We start from the raw sequence: 25,951 nt of genomic DNA on the forward strand, positions 1-25,951 counted from the left end.
TTAACATCACAGAGCGCCTGTCACGCATATCACACATCTCCACCCTGGTAAAAGAAGGCTCAGAAACGGCTGTGTTTCTTAAGAAAACTTAAGAAGGCAAAATCCCTGAGCCAAGTTCTTGTAAACTTCTGTAGAGGAGCAATAGACAGCGCCTTGACTGGAAACATCACAAACCGGTATAGGATGTGCACGACCCAGGACAGGAGGACTCCTAAGCAGGTCATTAAAGCTGCCCAGAACATCACAGCCTGCCCAAAGGATACTAAACAATAATACCCATCCGAGGCACGGCCTATCCGCTGTGCTGCCGTCTGGCAAGATGTACAGAAGTGTCCACTGCTTTATCACCAGACTGAACATCAGCTTCTTTGCTCTGGCTGTGAGACTGATAAATTCATCCTCAGCACTCCACAGTGTAAAATAGTTTGTTTTTACATTTGTTTCTATGTCTTATTATTTATTCAAACAATTGATTTGTTTTTGTGGGAAGCAAAAAGAGAATTGGTATCTTTATAAAAACCCTGTTGTGCAAAATTAATTATTGATGAATGTACCTTGTACCTTGTAAAATGCAAAGTGTTTCTCTGGACTGGCCATAAATTTACAGAAGGACCAGTGAGTTCACTCAAAAGCAGTAGGTAATTGGGGTTGTAATTATTATAAAAATATTATTAGTGGGATGAGGGATAAAAAAAACCACAGATTTATTGTCAACTAAAATCACTGACCCACACATATAATACTGAAATCAATCCCACTATTCTGGAAAAATAACCCCTCTATTGAGTTTATAACACTTCCATTAGATGAGTGACAAACATAGGAGTGTTATAAATGACAGACTACATTGACCAAAATGCATCATTCCTGCAAGTTTGGTCAATATATCTGATTTCTGTATTTACTGGACAGATAAAGTACAAACTACTGGAGCAAATCTTGCTTATGATCATCAGATACTTGCAGCAGTTTTGTCCCCCATAGTGGAAAAACATTCACCCACCAATGAACTTGTTTTCAGCAGGAAGGTGGAGGTCACCGTTCAGCTCCAGGTTTCCTGTCCACCGCTCCATCCACTCCTGCTGGATGTCTGTGTTTGAAGGGAAAACATCTATCAGCACACAAGAAATATTTGCAGTTGAGATTCATGTTCTGAACTGAGTGACCTAAAGACTTTATTTCAACAAAGATGAAATATTGGTTTTTGGTCTTTTTTTTTAAATATTTAAATGTAGTTCCAACACTATTGTTCGCCATCAGACAGAGATAAATGCTGGCATTTCTACCGCTGGCTGCCTGCATTATATCAGGCTGAATATCACCACACAAGGGGAAAAAGACAATGTATTCACCGAATGTCTACATTATGGAAGGAGCTGTTACACTGACAGCAAACAAACACACACACACACACGCACATAAAGAAACACACCCTCCACACTGTATTGTGTGCCAAACCACTTCTCCCTGAGGGGACACTGGCCCTCATGTTCTGGTGACAACAGCATCAGGTTGGCTTTCTCTGGGGTGAGGAGGGACAGCGCTGCACCGATCACCTACACACACAGGCACGCGCACACACACGCACGGAAAAAAAAAGTGAACTTTTCAGCAAAGAGAGAAGGGGTTGTTTTTTCTTCTTTGTTCTAAATTACTTGTTTATGTGAGAACAATTTTAGCTGTCAATCACAATAAGAGGCAGCAAAACTGCACAGGAAATATGCAAAGCCACAATTAGACTGTAACGTTTGATGCAAAATAATATCCACCAATCAAAGGCGGCACCGACGACTCTAGCAAGAATATATTTCTGGCACATAAAGCCATAAAATCATTCACACATCACATCAGACAGAAAAAAAGGTCTATATTTTTCCACTTTCAGTGACCTGCTTCATTAACATCTTTATCTAAAAAAAGGAAATAAAGGATTTTTAGAATAAAACCCTGAACTGGTTCACTCCCCGAACTACTGAACTACTTACTTCTGGGTTGAACTCAAACATCAGCTGATCTCCTGTCAGGAAGTCGTCTTTAGGGAACAGCTGCATGTTCTCGCAGATGTCCTCGACGTACTCTATAGGGTCAATCTGACACAGAGGAAATCGGTCTCAGCGGTGAGAAAAAAAAACTTTGCATCTAATACAGCAGCAGCACACAAATATTTGGATTCTTACTTGCTCCTGATAGTGAAACTCGTTCGCTTCAATCTTCTGAATCTCTTCATATATTCTGAATGCATGAACAAACAGACTGAAATATTACCTTTATTCATCCCAGACAAAAGCTCAGATGTTGCAAACACTCACACTCCTCAAGACAGATTAAGGAACATAACAAAAACAAAAATAATAAAGCTATAAATCTATAAATGAACAAACAAACAAGGACATTAACCTGTCAATATCAAATGTAATGCAGTGTTAACTACCTCCTGCACAACAATTTGCCAAAAAGCCAGACAGACAGAACATAAAAGCTCTGTTTGAATACAAGGGCATTTTTTGTATAACCCCTATTCCAAACAGCAGTTGGGAGATTGTGTAATACATAAATAAAAACAAAATGCAATGATGTGAACTGAATAACAACAAATACAAGATATCTAATGTTCAAACTAATACACTCAACTGTTTTTTTTTAGAAATATACACTCTCATTCTGAATTTGATACCCACAGCATGTTGCAAGAAAGTTGGGATGCGCACCTGTTTGGAACATTTGACAGGTAAAAATGTTAACTGGTAACAGGTGACAGTGAATGACTGAGCCTTTCTAGGACGCCCCTTTAATACCCCATCATTATACTAACATGGAAGGGGTTGTAGTTCACCACTTTGTGATAAACTGCATGGGCAAATAGTCCAACAGTTTAAGAGCAATCACCATCTACAATCCACAGTATCATAAAAAAAGATTCAGAGAACCCAGATAAATCTCTGCACATAAGGGACAAGGCTGAAAACCAACATTGATCTTTGGCCCCTCAGGATGCAATCCATTAAAAAACGCATTAAAAACCCACATAATCGTATCAAGGATACTACACTGGCCCAGGAACAAACCGTTGTCATTTGTTGCAGAATCTACAAATGCAAGCTAAGACTCTACCATGCAAAGAGAAAGCCATAAATCAACAACATCCAGAAACTCTGCAGTCTTCTCTGAGGCCTGAGTTCATCTGAGACGGACTGATGCAAAGTTGAAAAGTGTGCTGTGATCTGACGAGTCCACATTTCCGATCGTTTTCAGAAATCACGTCCTCTGGGCAAAAGAGGAAGACGACCATTCAGATTGTTGCCAGTGCTTATGTCAAAAGACAGCACCTGTGATGGTATGGAGGTGTGTTAGCGCCCATGGCATCATGGGCACATCACATCTGCGAAGGCCCTGTCAACGCTGAAAGGCACACACAGGTTTTGGAGCAACATACGCTGCCATCCAGATGCCTTTTTCAGAGACGTCCCTGCTTATTTCAGTAAGACAATGCCAAGACACATTCTGCAGGTGTTACAGCATCATGGCTTCTTAGTTAAAGAGTTCAGGTACAAGACTGGCCTTCATGCAGTCCAGACTTTTCTCCAATTGAAAGTGTGTGGTACAAATACAACAGTGGAGACGCCAGACTGTTGAGCGCACAAGGTCGTATATCAAGCAAGGATGGGAAAGAATTTCAGAACTTCAAAAATTAGCGACCTCATTTCCCAAACGCTGACTGGGTGTTGTTAAAAGACAACGTGATGTATCACAGTGGTAAACATGCCGCTGTCCCAACTTTTTTGGAACATGTTGCTGGCGTCACATTCAGAATGGGTGTATATTTACGAAAAACAATAAAGTTAATCAGTTTGAACATTAGCATTAGGGTTGTATATTTCTGTGATATTGTTTTGTGAGGCTGTGTGTGTGTGTTTGTGTGTGTGTGATAGTGCCTTTGCTGTGGTCCCAGTGTCTGCAGCATCTTCAGGTACTGGAACACAAGATGAGTCACCTGTGACAGATCACAGACACAAAATTAGACATTATAACTTTAAAGAATCGTTACCACGCTCATTCTGTTGGTAAAATTACTGTGAAATGCCTCTTTTTCACCATTAATTATGGGGGGTTAAATGAACATGTTTTATAAACCACAACAATTACACCGATGCAAGGTAGAGGCTGCCAATCTTGTTGACTATTGTTATTTGATTACAGTCATTAGAACAAGCTACGACAATCATTTGAAAAAGGTGTTCTTATTTAAATACTAAACAGAAAGTAATATGAGTTTTTATACACCCCTTTTGCAGATTCAAACATGTAAATGAAATTGTCACCTCCGCTTGTATGAAAAAAAAGAGTAGTAATTATTAGTAACTGTGAACAACAGGGTCCTCGGTCCCGACCAATCAGTTTGTCAGAGAAGAATACAGGGAGAAAAGTATGACATAATAATTGCTATGACTGCAATAGATGCATGCCAGAAAGTAAAGACAACTTTGTACAGACATGTGAGCGGTATCAATCTTCACATCTAACTCTTGGCATGAAAGTGAGTAAGAGTTCTTCTTTAAAGTGTTAGTTTTTACAATTCAAGAGGTGAAATAAGCCATTAATAATCAATTAAAACTAAAAGAGTGCACTCAGATGAGAGCAGATCTCCGCCAGGCAACAGACGGTGACGCGTCTACTGTGCTGATACTCAAATGGCGGCCCACGGACCAAATCTGGCCCCCGATAGGGAGCCAGGCGGCCTTCGGACCATTTTGTAATTCACAATTTAAATAAACCGATTCACACAGTTTTTCCCAGGAGATGGCTCATATCTGTGTGATGTGCCTTTCAGGCTGTGTAAAGTGCAAGAGGATCAGATGATCATGCATGTAGAGGAATTTTTATCTGAAGAGGAGACAAAGTTACACAGGAATGAGGACAAATTTTCTTCTCTTCTTTTTCATTTTAAAAGCATTTTAATATATTGTTCACTATGTCTCTGGTGGGAGCAGTTTATGTTTATATATCATTCCAACATTTCAGTGATTGCATGATGCAAAAGGTTCCAGTTGTTTCGTGTTGTATAAACTCTTCCAAATGTTACCGAAGCATTTACAACTAACTTATAGCTGCAGTTATTAAATTATTGATGATGATGTTTTATCTGTCAATCGTTGCACCAAGTTAATTTAATTAATAAGTTATCAGTTAAATTTAAAAAAATATTATTTCAAAGACAAATAACTTTTAGTGTTTATTCATTTCATCTGATAAATAACATTATGATTAATGTTTGTTTATTAACTATTTATTTTGAAATTTTGCTTAAGTGGCCCCAAGACAGAGCAAGCTGAGCATCTCTGATCAACTGAAATGCCACCAAAACTACTACATCCAGTTTCTCTGCTTTTTTCGAAAGGTTTCCCATATTGTTATACATACTATAAGAGGACCATTTACATGTATATGTCACCTGCCACATTCATCATCTTACTTTGCTTCAGGGCAAAATATGCAGGATTTTCCCCAAAACAATACATCGACTAATACAAAAGAAATGTGTGGCAGCGCCTGCATGCACAAAGACCCCGTCCTCCTCCTGCACCTTCTCATTTTCTCTTCATTTTGCTGTGCTCAGGATGCTTTAACAAACCAAAACATCTGTATTTGACATCCTGAGAATGAGATTCCACAATCTACTGTCTTTCTGTTGTGCTTATTAATAGCAACTGACAAATCCTCCATATTTTATCTTTAAGTACATTTTGTGAATGAGTGAGCCTCAGGTGGGCCACACACCTCCAGCAAACAAAACACCAAAGGTGTGCCATTTCTTTGGTGCACTGTGAATGACGCACTTGACTGCATTCTACGCTAAAAGTCAGAAAACTAATGCCCTGTATTTCAAACAACTCCTGGTTCATCCTCTCTGAATGAAAGAATGAGTGATGAAGTGCTCTTCATCGCAGTAAACAACATCCTCAAGGCCGTTGCAGCGTTTAAAAAGCAGGTATCAATGCAACTTTGTTGACTTGAAACATTTTTCCACATAAGTGCTTCAGATTAGAAAACAGTCCTCCTGTTGAATGATCGCCGACTGCCTCTCTGTTTAACCCGAGCATTGTCATAGCAACTGATAACAAAGACTGCTTCCTTCAAGTTAACCTGTTGTATTAATGAAAACAAGGCACAGATGCCAGCTGGGTCCATGCAGAGTACGTCAAACTGACACTGCTACCAGTCTCTGCTGAACAGACAATGAGGAATGTTCAATGTCTGCACCATACAGCCATAACACAGAAGAAAAAGGATGAGTCTTCAGGACCTGACAACAAATCACTTGGATGATAAAACATGAGCGGAAGATGAACGTGAAAAGCTGCTGCTTGTTTTCGCCTGATTTCTGCTCAGGTCAGAGCTGCAGTGTTTCCATTAGAGATTGGGCCAATCCAATCCATTGTCGGTATTAGGGCCTGATATTGATGTGAGGCATTCATCGAGTATTGGACTCAAGACACCGATCCGCATTCCCATCCAAACACCTCAAGGCCACTTGTACAAAGGCCACTGGTAAAAACAACTCTTGCACTAAACAGCGCAAAGTTGGAAGTGAAGTGAGACTGTCACTTCTACTCTACAGCTACAGGTAATATAACTGACACAGTCATACTGTACAAAACCAGCACAAAAAAGTCAGTTACCAACATAAACCACCACGTCCTGAACAAACAATGCATCATGGGAAATTATGCAAAAGAGTGGCATCTCTCAGCCTATGAACTGTGCATGTGACTGTCACATGCCAGCATCCCACAGCGCACCACAAGTTACATTACACAAACTACACGAACTTTCCAGACTGAGCTCATTTTCTGCCTCATGTAATGTCACTACTACTACCACTACTACTACTACAAATAATCACAAAATAATAATAAGAATAATAATAATAATGATCATCATCTTCATCATCATCAAAAAAAAAAGAGTGCTGGTATTGGTACAGTATCAGTATCAGCAGATCCAAGTTCAGATATTGGAATCGGATTGGAACTGAAAAAAAGTGCGACATTTCTAGTTTCCATGTATCCAGAGGACAAAATACTAATAAAGAGAAGACGAGTAGAAAGCGAGAGATATTCTTTACCTGGTAGAAGTTTTGGAAGCCTTCATCAGTGAGGGTGATGGAGATGGAGAAGATTGAGTAGGTGGTATTTTGGTCAAAGCCTGTTTCACTGTTTCCTCCAAACAAAGCCAGGGCCCAGCACCTATAAAAACACATTAAGGGTTGAAATATGTGCAGGGCTATAAGCAGAAAATATGTCACATCATGTTTCTTGATTGCAGACAAAGCTTTTGTGGTTCCTTTGAGGCAGCAAGCACAGCTTTAAAAATCCCAGAACGAAGCAATAACATGCATCATTCTCTTATGTTTGTCCCGCCTTGTCTGCAGCTTTTCATTCATTTTAAAATGAAAAAGCAACTTGCAGAGATTTGAAACTTTCCTGAGCTGGGTGATCCGTCACAGCAAACATCATGTCTGCTTTTATCTGCATGAAGAAATGTTCTAGCGGTATGATGAGGCACTGAGAGGCCAAGGTTGGTTTGAAAAGTTTGCACTGCATTACCAAACAAGTAGAAACGATGCCGATTGTGATGGATGACACCAAGTGACTTTTAAATCTCTCAGAGTTTTCATGCTGCATGGCAATGAACTGAAACCAGTGCTGGAAAAAAAATAGATGAAATAAAGCAGCATGTTCTTGTTATGTTGTATGGTAAATGCACTAAAACCTCCAGAAAGGATGGTACTTTAAACTTTGAAGGGTAAGTTTGAGTTTTTTGAAGTGGAGTTGTATGAGGCACTTATCCATAGTCAGTGGATTAACTGCAGTAGATGGAGGTCAGCGCGCCCCCACTTTGGAGAAGCAGCAGGAGTCCCAGCGCAGGGAGCTAAGCAATGTACTACTGTGGACAGGGTCGGCAACAAAAAAAAGTTTTTTATCCACTTAAAAAACTGTCCATCCGAAAAAAGTTAAAGTGTATGCTGTATTTAGAATATTTTCACCACTTTAACTTGCCATCAGGCAGCCTTTTCCTGATGGCAGGCTGCCATTATAAGCCAAATAAAACCACAAAGCCAACAGACTTTTTAAGGAAAATCAGTAATATCCCTTCAGAGAACATGGGAGTTGGTCCGCTGCCTCGATTGGTTAGTTTGGTTGTGTGTTATTGTGTAATTTTGGTACAGTAGTTTGGATTCACAGCAGTCACACAATAACACAAAATCCTCTCTGCTTCTTTAAACTGGGGGCGTGCTGACTGTCATCTACTGCAGGCACAGCTGACAACCCTCCCGATTTTGCCGAGCGACTCCTGTTTTTAATTGCACTTTTCCAGTTTCTCACCTGGGTCACAATTCTTTCACCCTCCTCTCTATTTATGACACATTATTACACCATTTTTTCCTTTTTGCTGTCACAACCAGTTTCTAACACCGTACAGCATGTATAATCCCTATGACTCTAAAAATGGACATTTCCATCCGGTCATCAACGCAGCTGCACCAAATGTCATCTTCTGGCGTGCATGTGACACGGCAGAGAGCTGCTCCCCCGCCCACATGAGAGACGAAGAGAGAAAAGAAGACTACCAGAAGAAAGAAATTATCAAGCAAATTTCAGACGTCCTGGGGAGAAAATTTCCTGTTTCCTATGGAAGGCTTTAAGGGAAACGGATATGCATTTTGTCAAATCTCTTCAAGGGGCAGGGGCAAAAAATGAACAAAAGAAAACTGATGAATATAAGTTTGTGCCAGAGGGGCAAATTATTCCGTATTCTTTCCTGACAATTGAAAGTATTTAACATAAGGGCCCTATGACAACTTATCTCTCTCTGTTTAAATAATTAATGTACTTAAAATAACAATAAAAATATCAATGACAAAAATAATAATGCTCTTTTTCTACGTATTTAGAATCTGAGTGTGGAAATGAGGATAGAACATTCTAATACCTTTTTTACTGAATTAATTTAGCTTTTTTTTTGTTAATGTTTGGAGGATAGAATAAGTACATTTTGGTTCACCATTTATAATTTATTAATTCAATGTGGTTTTGATGATTTGTATTACAATCTTTTCTTGCTCTTTACTTTTCCTTTTTTCCCCCCAATATTTTGTTTACTCAACTTGACTTGATTTATGTGTTGTTCTTTCTTTGTATTTTCTTTCTAGTGTTGTCTTTGTTAAATTCTATATTATTGTTATTATTACGTAATGAAAAAAATCAATAAATACTTTGTGGGAGGAAAAAAGTATTTAACATAAAAATGCTGTTGCAGTGTACTCATTATTTTGTTATTTTCAGTCTTTAAAAGTCTCTGAAACTCATCCCTATTGTTGAGGTCTCAATGTTGGTGAGTATGACTGTAGCTAATACACCCACTATGGATAAGTACCTCATACAACCCCACGTCAAATAATCCGAACAATCCCTCTAAGGCATCTGATCAGTAATGTTCCAAACAGTTTGTTTGATGGACGCACAGATAGACAAATCATTCCCCATTTTCACTGAGGGGGACAGCAACGGCCCAATTTCAAACCAGCCTCTCGGCCGTTGACATTGTGATTGTCTGAACTGAACTCAATAAAAAACAACCACTCTACTGCCTCAGCAGTTTGTTTCCACTGGGAACTGAGACCAAGTACACTCAAATTTCACTGTTGTCATTTATCAACAATTGAGAACAGCGCACACAGTAAATAGGAATATTCTATCAAACACTCCAAGTGGTGCTGATGGTAAAGGGACTATTGGATGAGCTCTTGGTACTGTGGGACTACAGAGGGTTTGGCGAATCACTTTGCCACTTAGCAACAAGAGGCTGAAATGCTCTTGTACAACCACATCCAGGGATGAGACTGTATGAATCACATCGTCGAGTGGGCTGCCAAAGTGTATATATTGAAGATTGGGCTCCAACACTCAGGGCTCGCTCGGAGCTCGAAACAGCTCATGTATACCCGGCAAATTGAAGACCTTTTAATTGGGTTTTGGAGTGCCCTCGAATCAGAAAAACAAACAGACAGAGGCAATAACACTCACTTCTTCCTGAGCACTGAGAGGATGCTTCCTGTGCCTTCATGGCCAATCAGCCACGAGATGTAGTGGAGAGGCTTCACTCTGAAAAGAGGAGGGAAGAACATGAAAAGGAGAAACAAAAAACATTGATGCAATCTCTCCACAATCAGGGCAAAGCATGGCATCTTTTGGCTGGTCTAATTCCATGTTTATATGAAGAGGCACCACTCCGAGGAAAGAAGACAGGGACATGGAAAAAAAAAGACAAACAGCAATATTGCCTGCAATTTCTGGGGGACAGCACAGTTTGTTTTGTCTGATTCCACATTGACGTGCCCTGTATGTACTGTATATCTACTAAAGTTGTCAAAAGAATTGATTACTTTGATACTTTTCTCATAACGTGTTTAAAACGATACAATATCCATTAATTATACAAACGCCAATTCCAAAAAAGTTCATACAGTAAAAAAACAAGATATTAAATGTTCAAACAGACTTACACTATTGTTTTTTTTTTTGCAAATATACACTCATTCTTAATCTAATACCTGCAACATGTTTCAAAAAAGTTTTGTTTTTAGAGATCATGGAAGCCGGGCTAAAGAAGGCTAAAGAATCCTTATTTCCATTTTACATAGCATCACAACCTTTTTGGAATTGGGGTTTGTAGTGTCAAAAGTGCCAAAGCTATAAATAATTTTCTAAGTGCTCATTCGAGACCTCAGTTCAGTTCAGTCTTTTATTATCTGCTTGAAGTTTGGCTTGCAGCAGAGCAAAACCAGACAATGTGCAGCAGCACAGCGGTGTAGGTGTACACTGGTCTGAGTGTAGGTCATTAAATTAGAAAAAAAAAAAAAGAAATATATTATCCTACTTCGTGTGCCTAGGACTTTTTTGCCATGATATCAAAAGAGGTATTATGGGACTGTGACAACTCTAATACCCACTGTATGCAGCTCACCTGTAGTGTTTCTCCTGAGGAGGGAGGGCCCAGGTGATATTCAATGCATGAACTTTCCTGACAGGGACAACTGCAAACACACGGATGCAAGGTCAGGGAAATACCATGAAATTAATCGGCTTCTGCTCATCACTGCAGGCTTGTACTGTATCTCCTCAACCTGTCTAGTTTGTGATCTATTAAAACAAAGCTAATAAGACCCCGCAGCACTTCTCTAGCTTGCACATGTTCAACTCAAGTTCAACCAAAAAAACACTTCTTCCATCTTAGACAGCTCTTTTTGAGCACATTTTTAGACGCATGAAGAGGTAAATTATAAAGCAATGCATTAGAAAAAAAAGCACAGATAAGAAGAAACCCATCAGATTTATTCAGAGGATGAGAATCGCTGCTCTACAGAAACAGATGTGTTCAGTATTCAGAGATGCGCAGCAACATTAATCAGTACCTCTGTAGAGCTTGTTAAAGGCTGGTGTGTCAAAGGGATCCAGCATATCTGAGAAATCTGGCTTGGGCAGATCACTGCAGGCAAAAAACAGAATTATGGGAAGCAAGAGTGATGATACTGTATCAATTAACATCAATTAAATAATCACTAAACATGTCTTACACCCCCCATAATGCCTTTTCATAATTGTGAAAATGAAATATCGTTTGTTTTTTAAGAAAACGACAGAAAAGTTGATTAAAAAAAAAAAAGAGATCACTAAAAGTTTTCTGAAAGAAGGTTAAAGATGACTGTCTCTAATTGCTGTTTGTGTTGTACAAAAATAGCATCTTGGTTCTGCCAGGCATAACTCCAAAAGGTTAACTTTGTGTGCTTTTAGCCCGATGAAAATGAATTTACTTCATCTAAAGGGGGTTAAAGAGACCTGAGAATATTTTATAAGCTCACAGATGAAAGAAATTTCATCAACCCGTACAGGAGCGTGTGATCCTTTAATTGAAATGAAAGCATTACAAACTGGAGGTTATGTGATTTTCACATCACAGCGATATGCATGTTGATTCTCTGCCACAGTGACTTTAAAGGCAAACAGAAGTCGAGAAAACACTAATTCGGCTCGACTTTAGGGAGAAATGATCCCTTTCAGGTGTATGATGTTGAAAAAAAAACCATTAAGAGAGGTAAAAAGAGCCGAGGGAGAGACGGAGGGAGGCTTGACATTTACATTTGAGCAACGTCTCAAAAGGATATTCAGACTCAATCTATATCACACCAGCGCCTCATCACTGTGACTGAGAGCCTCTTCTTCCAATACTCACTTGTTAGGCACCTTGCTGAAGATCTCTCTCACCCACTCCTCCAGAGTGTCCAGCTTCTCTAAAGGACAGACCGAGTGAAGGAGGATAAATTAGAGTTTGAGTGCGTCTCAATAATTCTGACTGGAAACTCATAATTCTGGGTTTAGTGTCAGTGTTAGCCTGTGCATACTGTATAAGCAAGAAACTTATTCAGGAGTAAAAGGAGGTGACAGTCATGTTTTTACTTTGTTTACACTCATTTGGATACTATTTCTGGTGAAATTTTCTGCAATAACCATTCATGTGTTGCATTTCATTCTGCAATTCTATCTAGTAGTAGTAGTACTGGCAGAGTCCCTCTTTCCTGTGTGGGATTCAAATTACACACACAAGTGACTCATAGAAAAAGATGCACGTCTTTCAGTGTCACTGTTCCTAATTTTATCCCATTGATAAAAGCCTCCCTGATCACTCTCCTACAGTAGGCACACAGATCCTCGCAGTATCAACATGATGTCAGGATGGGTCTCACGTGAGGTCACATTTCGGGCATGTGAGCGCTTTTCTTTGTGCAAGCATTCTTTGCTTGGATTAAAACACTCCTACCCAGCTTGCAGCATGAGATCAGATCGCAATCGAGTGCAAGGGCGCCGCAAATGGAAAGAGGTGTTGCAAATGGAAAAAGGCCAGTTATTAAATTTATTCTTTAATAAAACAAAATGACACGGTAGATCTTTTCGGCTTGTTTGGCTGTGCTGTCAAGATTAGTTTTTCTGCCTACAGAAATAGATATTTGTGCAATTTGGACGAGTTATTAAAGTGCACCTGCTGTGACAACTGCTAACCACAGGTGTCGCTAACTCTCCCCCTAGCATTCCCGAGCGGTATTATTGTTTGTGCCGCTCTGTGGAAGCTATTCTAATGATGTACGTTGCATTATAATAATATAGTTGGAGTAATATTAGCCTGTTGCTTCACACAAACGAGCACCTAAAGCAGGGGCGGCTGTCAGGTTAGAGGGAGGAGGAACGTTAGACGAAAACATTAGGAGAAAAAGTGTGAGTTTGTTCATTCATTTAGTCTGTAAATTGAGTCGAATTGAAAATTCATACCTGGTGCCAGACATAATTGTGTCGTGAAACGAGGCTTCTAGGGATCCAATCTAAATGTGGATGATGTCATTATTCTACAGCCATTACACTGTGCAATCGACATTTACTTCATAATGATAATTCAGGACAAAAAAGTTGTCTATTTCCACTCTAAAGCAACTAGAATCACTATTTCTAAATCAACAATGGATCAACTGACTATATGTAATGTGAAAATTATCTCTCACAGTGACAAACCCATAGAGAATTACGCCCCAACTGTGCAGTTCTGCATAACCCTACAGAGAGTTTTACTTTTTCAATTCACTGTTTTGGTTTATGGGCCCACAGCTTTATTATTCTGGTTCGCTCTCACAGTTCTCATATACCTTGTTTCCATCAGAAAAGCTGTAAAAACCCCACCGTACCCCACCTGCATCATCATCAAACATCAGGTGGACAAAGTCGGTCGCGAGTTGGTGAGCATTTAGCAGCTAAAGAGCCAGATAGTTGCTTCAGGAGCTGGTGGAGACCAAAACAGAGTTTGAAGCAGAGTGAGCATTGGATGGCCACAAAAAAGGCTCCGCTGTCGTTCCGTATCCGCTGGATGTCTAAATAAAGAACTGTTTGCTAACAGCTTCTCTATTTTATAAGGTGGTAATATGTCAAGATTATGTTTACAGTCTGTGGTGTTTTTCCATTCAAGCTTAGATGATTAGTTAAATGTCATGTCAGTAGAAACATTTCAGCTTAATCAGTTTTCATTTCTTTATTAGTAGATAAAGGTTGTGTGAGTTTCTAAGTGAAATGCTGTAGTATTTACACCTTGTTATTTCAATTTACAAATCATCATGGCACCTTTGCATCACTTTACACAAGTTGATTTTTTAATTGAAGGGTAGTTGAAGAGGGTAAGTTGTGCAGGAGGATTTAAGAAGAATACTGAAGGCAAATAATCTAACTGCTTTATAAAGGATGATTTTTCTGAGCCCAAATGTCAACACTCTTCATCATTTTATTTTCGTGCAGTAGTTAATTAGCTGCATAATCATTTTGTGAAACCCTGAAAAAAAAAAAAACGTGTTAGATATTTTGTATGTGACTTTTGTTTTGAGAAATATTGCAATCTGAGTTGATTCAGGAATAATTGGGCACAGTTGGCTGAACATGGATGAAGAGAATCCTTATTAGAGCTGCGACTAATGATTGTTTTAACTGTCCATTAATCTACAGATTGTTTTTTCAATTAATCAATTCATTTGTTGCTGTATGATATTATAGAAATCAATTTCATTGCTGTCAGAATACTCAACAACTAGTTCTTGATGTATAACAAATAGAATTGATTTTCCTGACCTTTTGACTGCACAGCCAGAGTCATGTAGTGGGCAGAGTAGTGTTTCTTCCAGAAGGCACGAAGCCGCTTATAGACATTGATCTTCTTCTTCTTTGGCTCCTGCTTAAGCGTCTGGGCATTCCCTGGTGTTGTCACAAGCGAACAATCAATTCAGCAGAACTATAAAACACTGTAGAAACTGGTTTACAAATGCAGGGATATCAGCAAGAAAAAGGAGACTTGGCATCTGTCTCAGCACTCCTGTTTGTTATTGCTGAACATACCCCAAGGAGGCCCTGCGTGTATTATGTGTCCCAGCGGTTGTGTTTACCAACTCACCCCAGCAGAACTTGCCCATAGGGTGTCCAGGTTTGGCCAAACTGCCAAACAGCATCTCCTTCCTGTGGGAGTCCGACGGCTTAGCCAGCTGGTACTCTGAGAGACAGAAGGAGAGTCAGAAAAACTCGAGACGACAGGGAAAAAAAGACGGTGATCAATGGTGTGCAAAAGAGCCGCACGAGGAGAACTCAGCAACGCGGCTGTTGAAAAGAAGACTTACCGCTGTCGACGGCCTCCACCTCCCTGTCAATGGCGTCTCGGATCATCAGGGGGCAGATGAAGAACTGAGCCCACCTGAGAGGGAGACGGGACAAAGAGACTATAATCAGGGGCCACATGGCAGCCAGAGACAAAGGACACGGGTCAGACAGAGACAATCAGATGTAGACTGAAACACACTGCAGACAACAGCAGAATGGCGGGCGGCTGATTGAGCCTGTTTGTCTGAGTCAGTTAGTACACATCAGGAGTTGGCGTTGAACTGACTCCTGTGACCCACCACATTCTGAGACATGAAGAAGAACTTCATCACTTCACTTTATCATCCTTAAATACCTTATTTTGATTAGAGCTGCAACAATTACTCTTTTATTATATCAACTATTAAATTAATTGCCAACTATTTTGGTAGCCAATTAATCATTTTGAGTCATTTTTTCATTTAAAAAATATCCAAATTCTCTGATTTCAGCATCTCAAATGTGATAATTTTCTGGTTTCTTTACTCCTCTTTGACACTTAACTGAATATTTTTGTGTTGTGGACAAAACAACACATTTGAGGATGTCACCTTGGGATTTGAAAAACACTGATCAACACACAGCATCAACATTTCACCCATTTTTTTTTACATTTTACAGACCAGACCACTAACCTGTTAAATGAGAAAATAATGGACAGTACATAAATGTATATTAAAAATAATAGTTACTTGCAGCCCTAATTTTTGATTATATTAGCTGATAGTATTTAGACAGGGTCCCACACTGCAGTACACAGAAACCACAGCTATCAAATGGGGCAAATGTTTGTTGAGAGTTATCCAAATCAAACTTGAATAAAGCACGATAAAAAATATTTGAAGTGGATGTACAGTAAGTTCAGTTCAGACTCAACGTTAGCTCGGTTATAATGTGTTTATTAAGTGGAGATTTAGACATCACTACATTATTGGAGGGTGCACAACACAAACTAATAATTCCATAAAAATTAACTAAATATTTACACCCAATAACTGCCAAGTGTAGCATAGTTGTTGCCAGGGTGGTGGGACGTTAGCGCCAGCCACCAGCCAAATGCTGGTATTTGTTTGAAAATGGCTGCTAGATTTTTCAGACACAAAATGACAATTTAGTATTGAGTGACTGGTGAAGTTGAACATTTATCTATCAGTGTCTGATAGATGTTCACATTATTAAAGTTAATTTCCCACCAAGACTGTTGCAGGCTGCAGCTAACTGACTGAACCAACTGACGAAGCTTGAGTTAGCACCTGTTTAGCTGGATTGATGAGCTGATATGACCTGACAGTTGATCAAAATTCTGTTATGGAAGAACAACACAATACAGGCTGCCTCAAGTTACAGATCAATATCAATAACATTAGCCTAGCGATATAACTGTATAAGCTGTGTTTGCCTAAGTTAATATATTTGCTCCCCTAAATTTCGGGAAGTTCTGCTAGCTGTCAATGCTACAGTGAAGCTGATAGCTTTTTATTGTACAGATATTTCCTAGGATCGAATTGCACCAAGCAGTAACCATAGATTTGCAAAACTCAGCAAACGCGGGATTTGTATCGGTTACTTCCTAATAGTGCATGTTGTACAAACTAATTATGTTTTATAATGTGGCAGTGCTGTGGTTAAGATCTGCTTAAGTTCAGGAATAAAAAAGACTTGGTTATGGTTTGGGTGATCTCAACAGGTCTGGGACCACGGCTCTGGGGTTCCCTTCTAGACAGGACCAATACGTTGCTAGGAAATATCTGGAGCACCGTCCAATCAAAAGTTATCATCTTGTCAGTGGGTAGTAGTTACTAAGAACTTTGGAAGGAGTTTACACACAAATTTACTGATCGATTTACAAAAGGTGCCGTGACCCAGTCGGTCGATGTTCAACACAGAGGCTGGACAGTGAGTTTTCTCTGGACAACATTTCCAGCACAAAATCTTAAAACAAAGTCTCCAAAGAGCTATCATCTTCGAGTTGATATGAAATAACATACTTTAACATGTCTTAAGTGCTTTTCGATTTTAGTCTTCTGTGTTTTGTGTTTATCTGAATCTGAATCATCTGGTTGTCAAGAAGTCCACTTCTTAAGATCGACTTCTCCAAAAAAAAAAAAAAAAAAACAAGCGAAAGAAACCTCTGATCCTTCCTTACCTGTCAAGAGCCTCTTTGAAGCTTTTCCTCTGGACGTCAAACTGAAAGATGGTCCTCTCGCAGTCGGTGGAGGCGTTGTCGCTCCCACCATGCTTCTTGAGGAAAGCATCAAAGCCATTTTCTGAGGGGTACTTCTCGCTGCCCATGAACACCACTGGGACACAATGGAACAACAGTCGGGAGGAGAAGAGAAGAAAACCAGTTGTAAATCAAGAAAAATAAAGGAATATAAAGGAAAAACCACAAGAGCTACTTCGTGATGTGCCTTACATTTTGTGGTTTTCTTTTGATGTGGACAGCTGGCTGTACACAGACAGTGTGGTATTATATTTCTTGCTGAGCCACAATAGAATTTGATCATATTTTTTTTTCTCAGATAACGCTGCAATAGATATCTCTAAATGTTGCTGCTAACAGTGGGTGACAGGTTAGATCAGAGTCTGTAAAAATGAGCATGGTTTTCTTTTCAAACGGACCATTTAAGAACAATGTTCAAGAATAATATCAGTAGAGGAGACAGATACCACCGTTTCTCCGCTGACAGTATCATCAGCAGACCGGAATGCAATTCAGAAGATATGTTGCATTTGAAGAGAGGAGAACAACTCTCCCTTAATGCAACAAGTTCCTGTCCGTCCTCTGTTGCTTGGTGGAGGGTATTTTAGGAAATGTCAGAAATTATTAACTGAAGTTGAAGTAGACAAAACATGTTAAGGAAAAGAGGGTACGCTAAATAATTTAAAATAGCAAAATAACTCCTTGAGTGCATTAAACATGGTTGTTGAGTTTTTCCTTGCCCAAATCCAGACAAAGACAAAGAGCTGATGGTTAAAGGGTGTTTCATGTTGCACAGACTCTGAGGCAAACTTTTGATTTGTGATTTTGGGCTACATAAAAAAAACAGACACAACTTGACTTGATAGTTAATGTCAGGCTGCCACAACAGCTGAAAATTACCCTTTTGGCTAAGACAGGCACGTTTACAGTGATGGTGATCAGTGTGCATTGTCCCTGAGAACAAACGAATAAATTGAGTGTCTGTGGGAGAATTAACCCCTGACCAAGTAAAAACCTAAAATTTCCTTTTCAAGTAAAAGACTTGCTCCCCTCTGACTGAATACTCACTGTGTTCCAGAAAGTGAGCGAGGCCGGGGAGGTCGCCAGGGTCGCTGAAGCTGCCCACTCCAACGCACAGTGCTGCTGCAGACTGACACACACACACACACACACACACACACACACACACACACACACACACACACACAGAGGACATCAAGCCATGTTTGAGTCTGGGAACGCACTTAAAGAGACGGTTTGACCTGAAATCAAAAATACCAATAATTATCTGAAGTGCTGTTTATCTATCTAGATTGTTCTGGTGTGAGTTGCAGAGTTTTGGAGATAACAGCTGTAGAAATGTCTCACCAATATAACAGAACCAGATGGTGCTCATCTTGTGGAGCTCAAATCACCAAAAAAAATGTCTCTTTCCAGAACTCGTGACTCGGTTACTCAGGATTATCTTGAATAACCGGTTTTTGTTTGTTTTGTTTTGTTGCTTTGAGCACAACAAGCTGAGTGCCATCTAGTTTTACTGTACTGGAGAGAAGGCAGACATTCTCCTTCATTCTTCACATCAGAGTTGTGTGCAACGCTAATCACAACAGATAAATGCCACCAGTGGAAACACTGAGTTAAGCTAACGTTAGCTAGATAACCTTAACGTTTCTTGAATATTTGGGGGCTTACTTAGGCTATTTTACTGTAACGACAGAGCGTATCCTGTCCTTGTAAAGTGTTTTGTAGCATAGCATTCGCTGAATTGAGGTGATTGTTATACGCCTCAAACAACTTGCTATTCACCTCCTAGCAAAGCAACAGCTAATGCTCTATAGTCTATAGTTACAGATAGCGAGGTCAATTTATGGCAGAATCAAAACTGAATTTTTTTTATTGATTCCTTTAGATTCACATTTTGAAATTGATTCTTATTTGTAATCGGTTCTTGATGCCCAACATTAACAGCTGATATCTCCAAGACAATCTACAGTAGATGGATAGATAGCAAGAGGAAGAGATGTTTGACTGGGGGTGAAGTGTCCCTTTAAAAGGATAATGTGATATTCTGTTTTTTAAACTGTCAACAAATCCCATAAAAAGACTGTTGTCATAGACCTTCAATGCTGCACTGGTGACACATTCCTTGAGTTAATCCCGTATACACACCAACCTGCCGTGGTAAATACTTTCTAAATAACCAGCTCTACTGCTGAAAAAAGTCCCTCGCAAATACACAATTTGATTCAGCTTAAGTACCATTCACAGCGCCCTGCCTTTTTAGAGAATTGTTTACCCTATTTAACAATGAAATTATGTATTTGTGACTGGTTTTGAAAGATTTAGATCTTCTGTAGGAGCGACTGGATCGGGGGGTTGCAGACAGGGAAGGGGAATAAAAGTATCTAAACTACGAAAATAACTGTTTTGCTCTTTTCATGAGGTTTTTCAATGATAATGAGAATGTATCATAATCAAAAATACTTTATTGATCCCACAGAGGAAACTGGGTTAGAGAAATATAGAATATTGCCTGCCTCATTACTATAAGTAGCTCAAGTAAACTTGTGCCTTATGTCTGTTCCCTCTGTATATTTTATCTCTATCTCTCTGTCTAGTTATCTTTTATTTATTTGATTCTATTTGATTTTATTTCTTTGACTGTGAAAGGCTATGACTGGCATGTGTGAAAGGTGCTGTATAAATAAACTTAACTGGCTTGCTGAATGCAAAGAAGTTCTAAGTACAGGTGTTGTTAAAAAGTGTTTGTATTTAATAGAACTATAAATAGTTTACAGTTTGTGCTGACAACCCTTTTGCATAAATTATATCTGAATATCTGATTTCAGCACAAATGTCTCAAGTTTTTTTCCTCTTCTGAGACATTTAACACATGTCTAGTCTGCTAAAAAATGAACCAAGTTCTATAATAAAAACTTCCCAGTGGTACCTGTTTCTCTGCATTTCCTTTCTTCTTTTTCCCCTCATTATCATCATCTTCATCGTCACCGTCGCTGCTCTTCTCATCGTCATCCTCGTCCTCAGACTCATCCTCCGTTCCGTCTTCAGATTCATCGTCCTCCTCTTCCTCCTCGTCTTCATCTTCCCCGTCCGAGTCCTCGTCTTCGGACGCCGCTGGGCCGCTGTAGTCCGAGATGAGCAGAGCGCGCAGCCCGTTGTCCAGCACAATGTACCTGGAGGGAGTAAAGTCGAAAGGTGACACGGTGCAGAGAGCTTTGAGAAAGAGTGTTGCTTCTTTGAGTTTCACAGCTTTCGTTGTTGTTTTTTCTTATTTTGAACAGGCTGTTAAATCAAATGTCTCTTTGCAGACTGCATCTCATACCCTTTGAGACTCTGTTGTTCTATGCTTTTTCACAGTACATTTCTCTGTGCGTGCCCCACGGAGGCCCGAGGCACTCGTGTGTGCTTATAGCATGAAATCGTCCCATCAAACTACAATAATACTGTACTGATCCAGCTGGAGGAGAGAGGCTCGATATCATTTTTGGATCTGGGTTAGTGGATCTGGGTCATTTTTCTCAGCACTTTCACGCTCTTGAACACGGAAGAAAATAGCAGAGGTTGGACCGAGTCATTGTTTTGCAAGTCACAAGTTAGTGGCAATTCTTTGCTCTCAAGTTCCAAGTCCTAAACTTTGAGTTTCAAGTAATAAACAACTCATAATGCACTCTTTACCAAATATAATGCCATTTTAACAGCCTCTATTTACTGTCCTTTGTGCAGCTTCAAATGTTGAAGGAAGCAGGAAATTGATACATCTGTAATTTTTGACTTCTTGAAAATTAATTGCACTAACAAGAAATATTCTGATTTTCTTTCCCACCAATGCATTAAAAAAATCTATTATTATTTATAAAAACTGTGGAGTATACTACTAACTCTGTATGACTGTTATATAATTGCTATCATTGTTTTATGTACTGGCTCAGGTTAAACTCTGTGTAAAACATGAACAAATACGTGACATATACAGAAAATGAACACCACAGAGCTTGACTTCGGCATCCTGGGGAAAAATTAACATATACAAACTATGCTAACATAGATACTGCTGGCTAGCATAAAAGAGTTTATTATGGCCACAACTGTAATTGTAACACTTTGATTTTTTGCATTAAATTAAATATTATAGCATTGTTTTTGTTAGTGGAAATATATAAACTGTACTATTGATTAGTGCATATATGTTTGTACATCGAAAGATGATTAGTATATCTCACAGTAGTCTGTAAGTTATGAAGGAAAATATAAAAAAACGTTACAACTGACCCTAGTCTTCTGCTACTTGTACTTGAGCAGTTTTGGATAAGTTACTCAAGAAAATGTAATAGGTTGCTTAGTACTTATTACTCCTTTCAAAAGTAGTAATATTACTTTACGTATTACTTGGCATAAAAATAAATTTGTTACATTACTTGCTATATTACTATATTATTGTTGGCAACCTTGTTGCACTCCAAGGTTAAACAGCTGATCCAGTGAACTGTTTACACCCTGAAAGATTTTGTTGTTAGCAGGCTTGGGGAGTAATGGATGTAATGGGAATATGTAATCAGGATACAAAAAAGGTAACCGTATTACATTACAGTTACAGAGGAAAAAGACAGTGATTACAGTTACATTTAGTAAAAATGGGGATTAATTAGCAAGATTACAATACAATACATTTTAAAACAAAGAACGATACACTACTTTGTGCTGTGCCCACACATTATAACACTTCACACGTCTTTGAGTCACACCACTCTGGTTTCAGTGAAACCAGCTAATATTACACAGAGTTCATTATGATGACCTTTTGTGAAAAAATGCTTCACTGGGTGGAAATTTCAACATTATTTTGTCTTTAAATTAAAAAAAGAGGAACAACATCAGAGTACAGTGGCAGTTCTGCCTTCAGCTGTGAAAACGCTGCCATCATCCAAGAACTCGACATTTAATTTAAAGAAACATTTGCAGGTCAGACCGACTGCTAATGACAGAAATCAAGTCAGCTAGCCAACCAGTCAAGACTACTTCTACTGAAAAATACTTTTGGACTGTAAGGTGATGTAAAAACAGAAGTTTCAGACCGGAAGAGGTTAGTTGAGTGTGAAGTATGACAAAACACATTTAAATGCAGATAATTATTGCTATTAATCTAAAAGTGCATTTGCACATAACACAGAAAGAAATATCTGGACAAACAATTAATACATCTCACAACAATCATAAAACGTTAAGTTAGACTAAACAATTTCACCAACTGTATTGAGGTTATCCACAGGTAACAAAAAGTAATCAAATTACACTACTTAAATATTGCAATACTTGGATTAGGTTACTGCTTTTTTTTAATTAAATGAGTAATTGTATTAGAAAACATTTTTAAAGTAACCCTCTCATCCTGGTTGACAGCTGTCCAGATGTTGGCTGTGGTGGAAACAAAGTGTGGCCTTAAAATTAGATTCTCACCACATACGCTCTCTCTGGAGGAGCCAAACAAACTCAAAATAATGACAATAGTTCCACCTGTGGAAAGCATGCCTCTCTCCATCAGCCTCATCCTCCATCCTTCATTTAGCTCTTTGGCTGACAGCTGACGTGACCTGCCCTGACCTGACCTGCCGCACGTCCACGTCATCCTAGGAGAGTCTATCTAGTTCAAAAAATAACTCAGAGTTACTTGGATTAGTAACTATAATATAATTATTTTTTGGACATTGTAATCTCTTACACAAATTAGAATCCAACGCTGTACTTGAGTACATATTTTCAGTACTCTTTCATCACTGCATGCAACAGGGTTACATTGCAATAATTAAAATACTCTGCAGAATGTTTGAAAAGCTTGAATATGGATTCAGCATGTGCAGCATAGGTGTTATTTACCTGTACTCTTTGGGGTCACTGGGGGACTTGATTATCTCGCTGTCTCCCACATTGTCCTCCCCTCCGCCTCCTCCTCCACCTGCTGCATCCCCTGCAGCCCGGCTCTCCTCCCTGTTCACCGGCTCAGCTGCTGCGTCCTCTGCCTGGACCGAGCCTGAGGAGTCACACGCCGGGGCGTTTCTGAATTTGTTTGTCTGCGGCATCCTCGGCAGCCGAGATGATGAGACTTTGGCACTGCGGGCTGACAGCAAGGCGCGACCATAAACAACAGGACAGCTCGCTGTCACCGGTAATTTACTCCTCAGCACGGCAACGCACTGTGTCAGCCTGAACACAGCTATGATGAAGACCCTGCCTGACAGACAACGAAGAGGGCAGAAACCAAAGGGGACCGAAACAACACAGTTTAACCAAGACCCTCTCTGTGGTGAGGCCTATATGATAGGTTTGAACCTGAACTGTCACACACACACACACACACACATACCAGCCAGCGCCCACAATACAGCTATTCACACAGGCTGTCTGGTGGTTTCGCCCTATTCAGCTAGATGTCAGCTAAAATACGACCCAACCAGACGACCCCAACCCAAACCTGAACCTCTCATGACTCAACATTGCAACACACACCATCTGGAACCACAACAAAACAGTATCCTTTACATACAGAGAAAGATAAGCATTTAAATGACTTCTTATCTGCTAAAAGAAGAATTTAATGTCAACAAACAGCGACAAATGTTCTTTAAAATGAGCTTTAGCGGGCTCTATTGATGTTCTGTTTCGAGGCAGAGCCGAAGCAAAACTTTAAAGTACTTCATGAAGCCGGTGTAGTAAGAATGTATCCATACCTTCTTCCTGCTGACAGCACAAGGGCCTCTGCATATGTGAATCCGAGTGTCTCCCCAACAAGCTGCGCTCTGATTCGCTGAGAGAGTTCCGTGCGTTCTCATACCGCGCGCTGATTGGTGCCAGAGTTGAAGAGGCGGGGCGATCGGAGCACGTGTGCGCGCCGTGCAGTCAAGAGTGGTTACATTGTAACAACTGCAGGGACAGGGACAGCGGCGGCGACAAGAAGCCACCTGGATGTACCCAGCAGCTGCTAGCCATCTGTTTATGATTATGACTGCTAGATTGAGAGTGTTCAACCGGCCACTTGTCATAGCCGGTAAATGTCATAATTGGTCGTTTTATCTAATCTCCTCAGCCAATATAAGCGGTCAGAATTGAATTGGATGTGAACTTGGACTGTCAGCCAGCCACATGACAGCCACTGTTCTGCATGGAAATTGTGCCCCTCACGTCTCCAGATGCACCTGTACGAGGCTCCTGACAGGGATGATTGGTTTAGGGGGCCGCTAGGTGGCAGGCATAGGCCACGGGGGAGGTTGGGCAAATTTTTTACACCTGATTCGTGAAGATGGTCCAAGATTTAGGTGCTTGCTGAGCTCCTATTAAAGGGTTACCAATTTGCATTTTTTCCCACAGAATTTCAAGGGCTTTCAATTATGTGGGAACTTATGAATGCTCTTTACATATGTATACGTAGTCCACTGGGATATCCAAGTAAGTCAGGTGTAAAAATGGTTTAACCCTCATCCTGCATACATATTCACAATAAAAGGACTATCTACCGCTCTGTGGATATGGAGTCTTTGGAGTGCCATAAAAAAGAGGATAAGTCTTTAAAAAAGAAAGAAAGAAAGAAAATGAATATGGAAATATAAATAAAAATAAATAAAGGAATAAAAGTTAATATGTAAATTGTTAATTGCTGTACATATTTATAGATTAAAAAATATGTTTATTTACTCATTTATTATATATAAATGAGTGTGGCATTATTGTAGTCTTTGGTATTGTGAAAATATTTCTTTATTTTCATGATTTCTTCTTATTTTTTTCCCCATAGTTTTTGCTAGTAATTATATCATCCTTGAAATATTAATCTTTTAACTATGAATCAACTGGCTTTACCGGGCAGGATAAAATAAAATAAATGACAATACATACAAATAAGTAAATAATTAAAGTTTTTAAATATATAAATAAAAAAAACACAGTACTTTACATGCAATAAATCAATAAATATCTCTGAAGAATATAAATAAATATATACAGAGATAAATGAACAAATAATGGGTAAATAAATGAAAATGCTAATAATTATTCTGTTTTGTCATTTGTCTTTATATTTCCACATTAATTTACTCTTTTATTTATTCATTTTTATTCCATTTATGTTCTTATTCTTTTACAGATTTATTCCTTTTTATGGCACTCTGATGACTCCATACATGGAGACCTCAAGAATAAACAACTTTAATACACGATCATCATAACTTACTACTTTATTATAATGTTATTAGTTATGTAATTAAGTCATCTGAGAGGAAAAAGTCTTATTATTATTTAAATTATTATTATTATTTTAGGAAAGTTAGTTAATTTTAATATTGTGGAACACAAAAATAGACAGAGCACATGAGGGAATCTGTGTCTGCTGCATCTGTCTCCTTCATGAACTTGATCAATAAATAGTTCCATCTGTTAAAACATCACAGGCAGATTTGGGTGCTTT

The 25,951-nt window shown here is 39.2% G+C and overlaps 1 protein-coding gene across 1 annotated transcript in view; it reads right to left on the reverse strand.

The window, feature by feature from the left end:
• The window catches only part of LOC146310949 (nardilysin-like), a 38,474-nt gene extending 14,706 nt beyond the window's left edge, over positions 1–23,768 (reverse strand). Inside the window, exons 1-17 of the mRNA XM_084741959.1 lie at positions 23,371–23,768; positions 20,429–20,672; positions 18,547–18,628; positions 17,422–17,575; positions 15,257–15,330; positions 15,037–15,132; positions 14,718–14,840; positions 12,292–12,349; positions 11,474–11,547; positions 11,026–11,095; positions 10,086–10,163; positions 7,124–7,244; positions 3,933–3,991; positions 2,178–2,232; positions 1,986–2,090; positions 1,433–1,556; positions 1,004–1,090 (exon numbers count right to left, since the gene is read on the reverse strand). Coding sequence (XP_084598085.1) covers positions 1,004–1,090; positions 1,433–1,556; positions 1,986–2,090; positions 2,178–2,232; positions 3,933–3,991; positions 7,124–7,244; positions 10,086–10,163; positions 11,026–11,095; positions 11,474–11,547; positions 12,292–12,349; positions 14,718–14,840; positions 15,037–15,132; positions 15,257–15,330; positions 17,422–17,575; positions 18,547–18,628; positions 20,429–20,672; positions 23,371–23,573 — 1,807 coding nt within the window. The 5' untranslated portion in view covers positions 23,574–23,768. The remainder of the gene's footprint in view (positions 1–1,003; positions 1,091–1,432; positions 1,557–1,985; positions 2,091–2,177; positions 2,233–3,932; positions 3,992–7,123; positions 7,245–10,085; positions 10,164–11,025; positions 11,096–11,473; positions 11,548–12,291; positions 12,350–14,717; positions 14,841–15,036; positions 15,133–15,256; positions 15,331–17,421; positions 17,576–18,546; positions 18,629–20,428; positions 20,673–23,370) is intronic.
• Between the last annotated feature and the right edge of the window lie 2,183 nt (positions 23,769–25,951).

Source organism: Lutjanus erythropterus, chromosome 18 (assembly GCF_056507025.1).
Source record: "Lutjanus erythropterus isolate fLutEry1 chromosome 18, fLutEry1.hap2, whole genome shotgun sequence".
Taxonomy (NCBI): Eukaryota; Metazoa; Chordata; class Actinopteri; order Lutjaniformes; family Lutjanidae; genus Lutjanus; species Lutjanus erythropterus.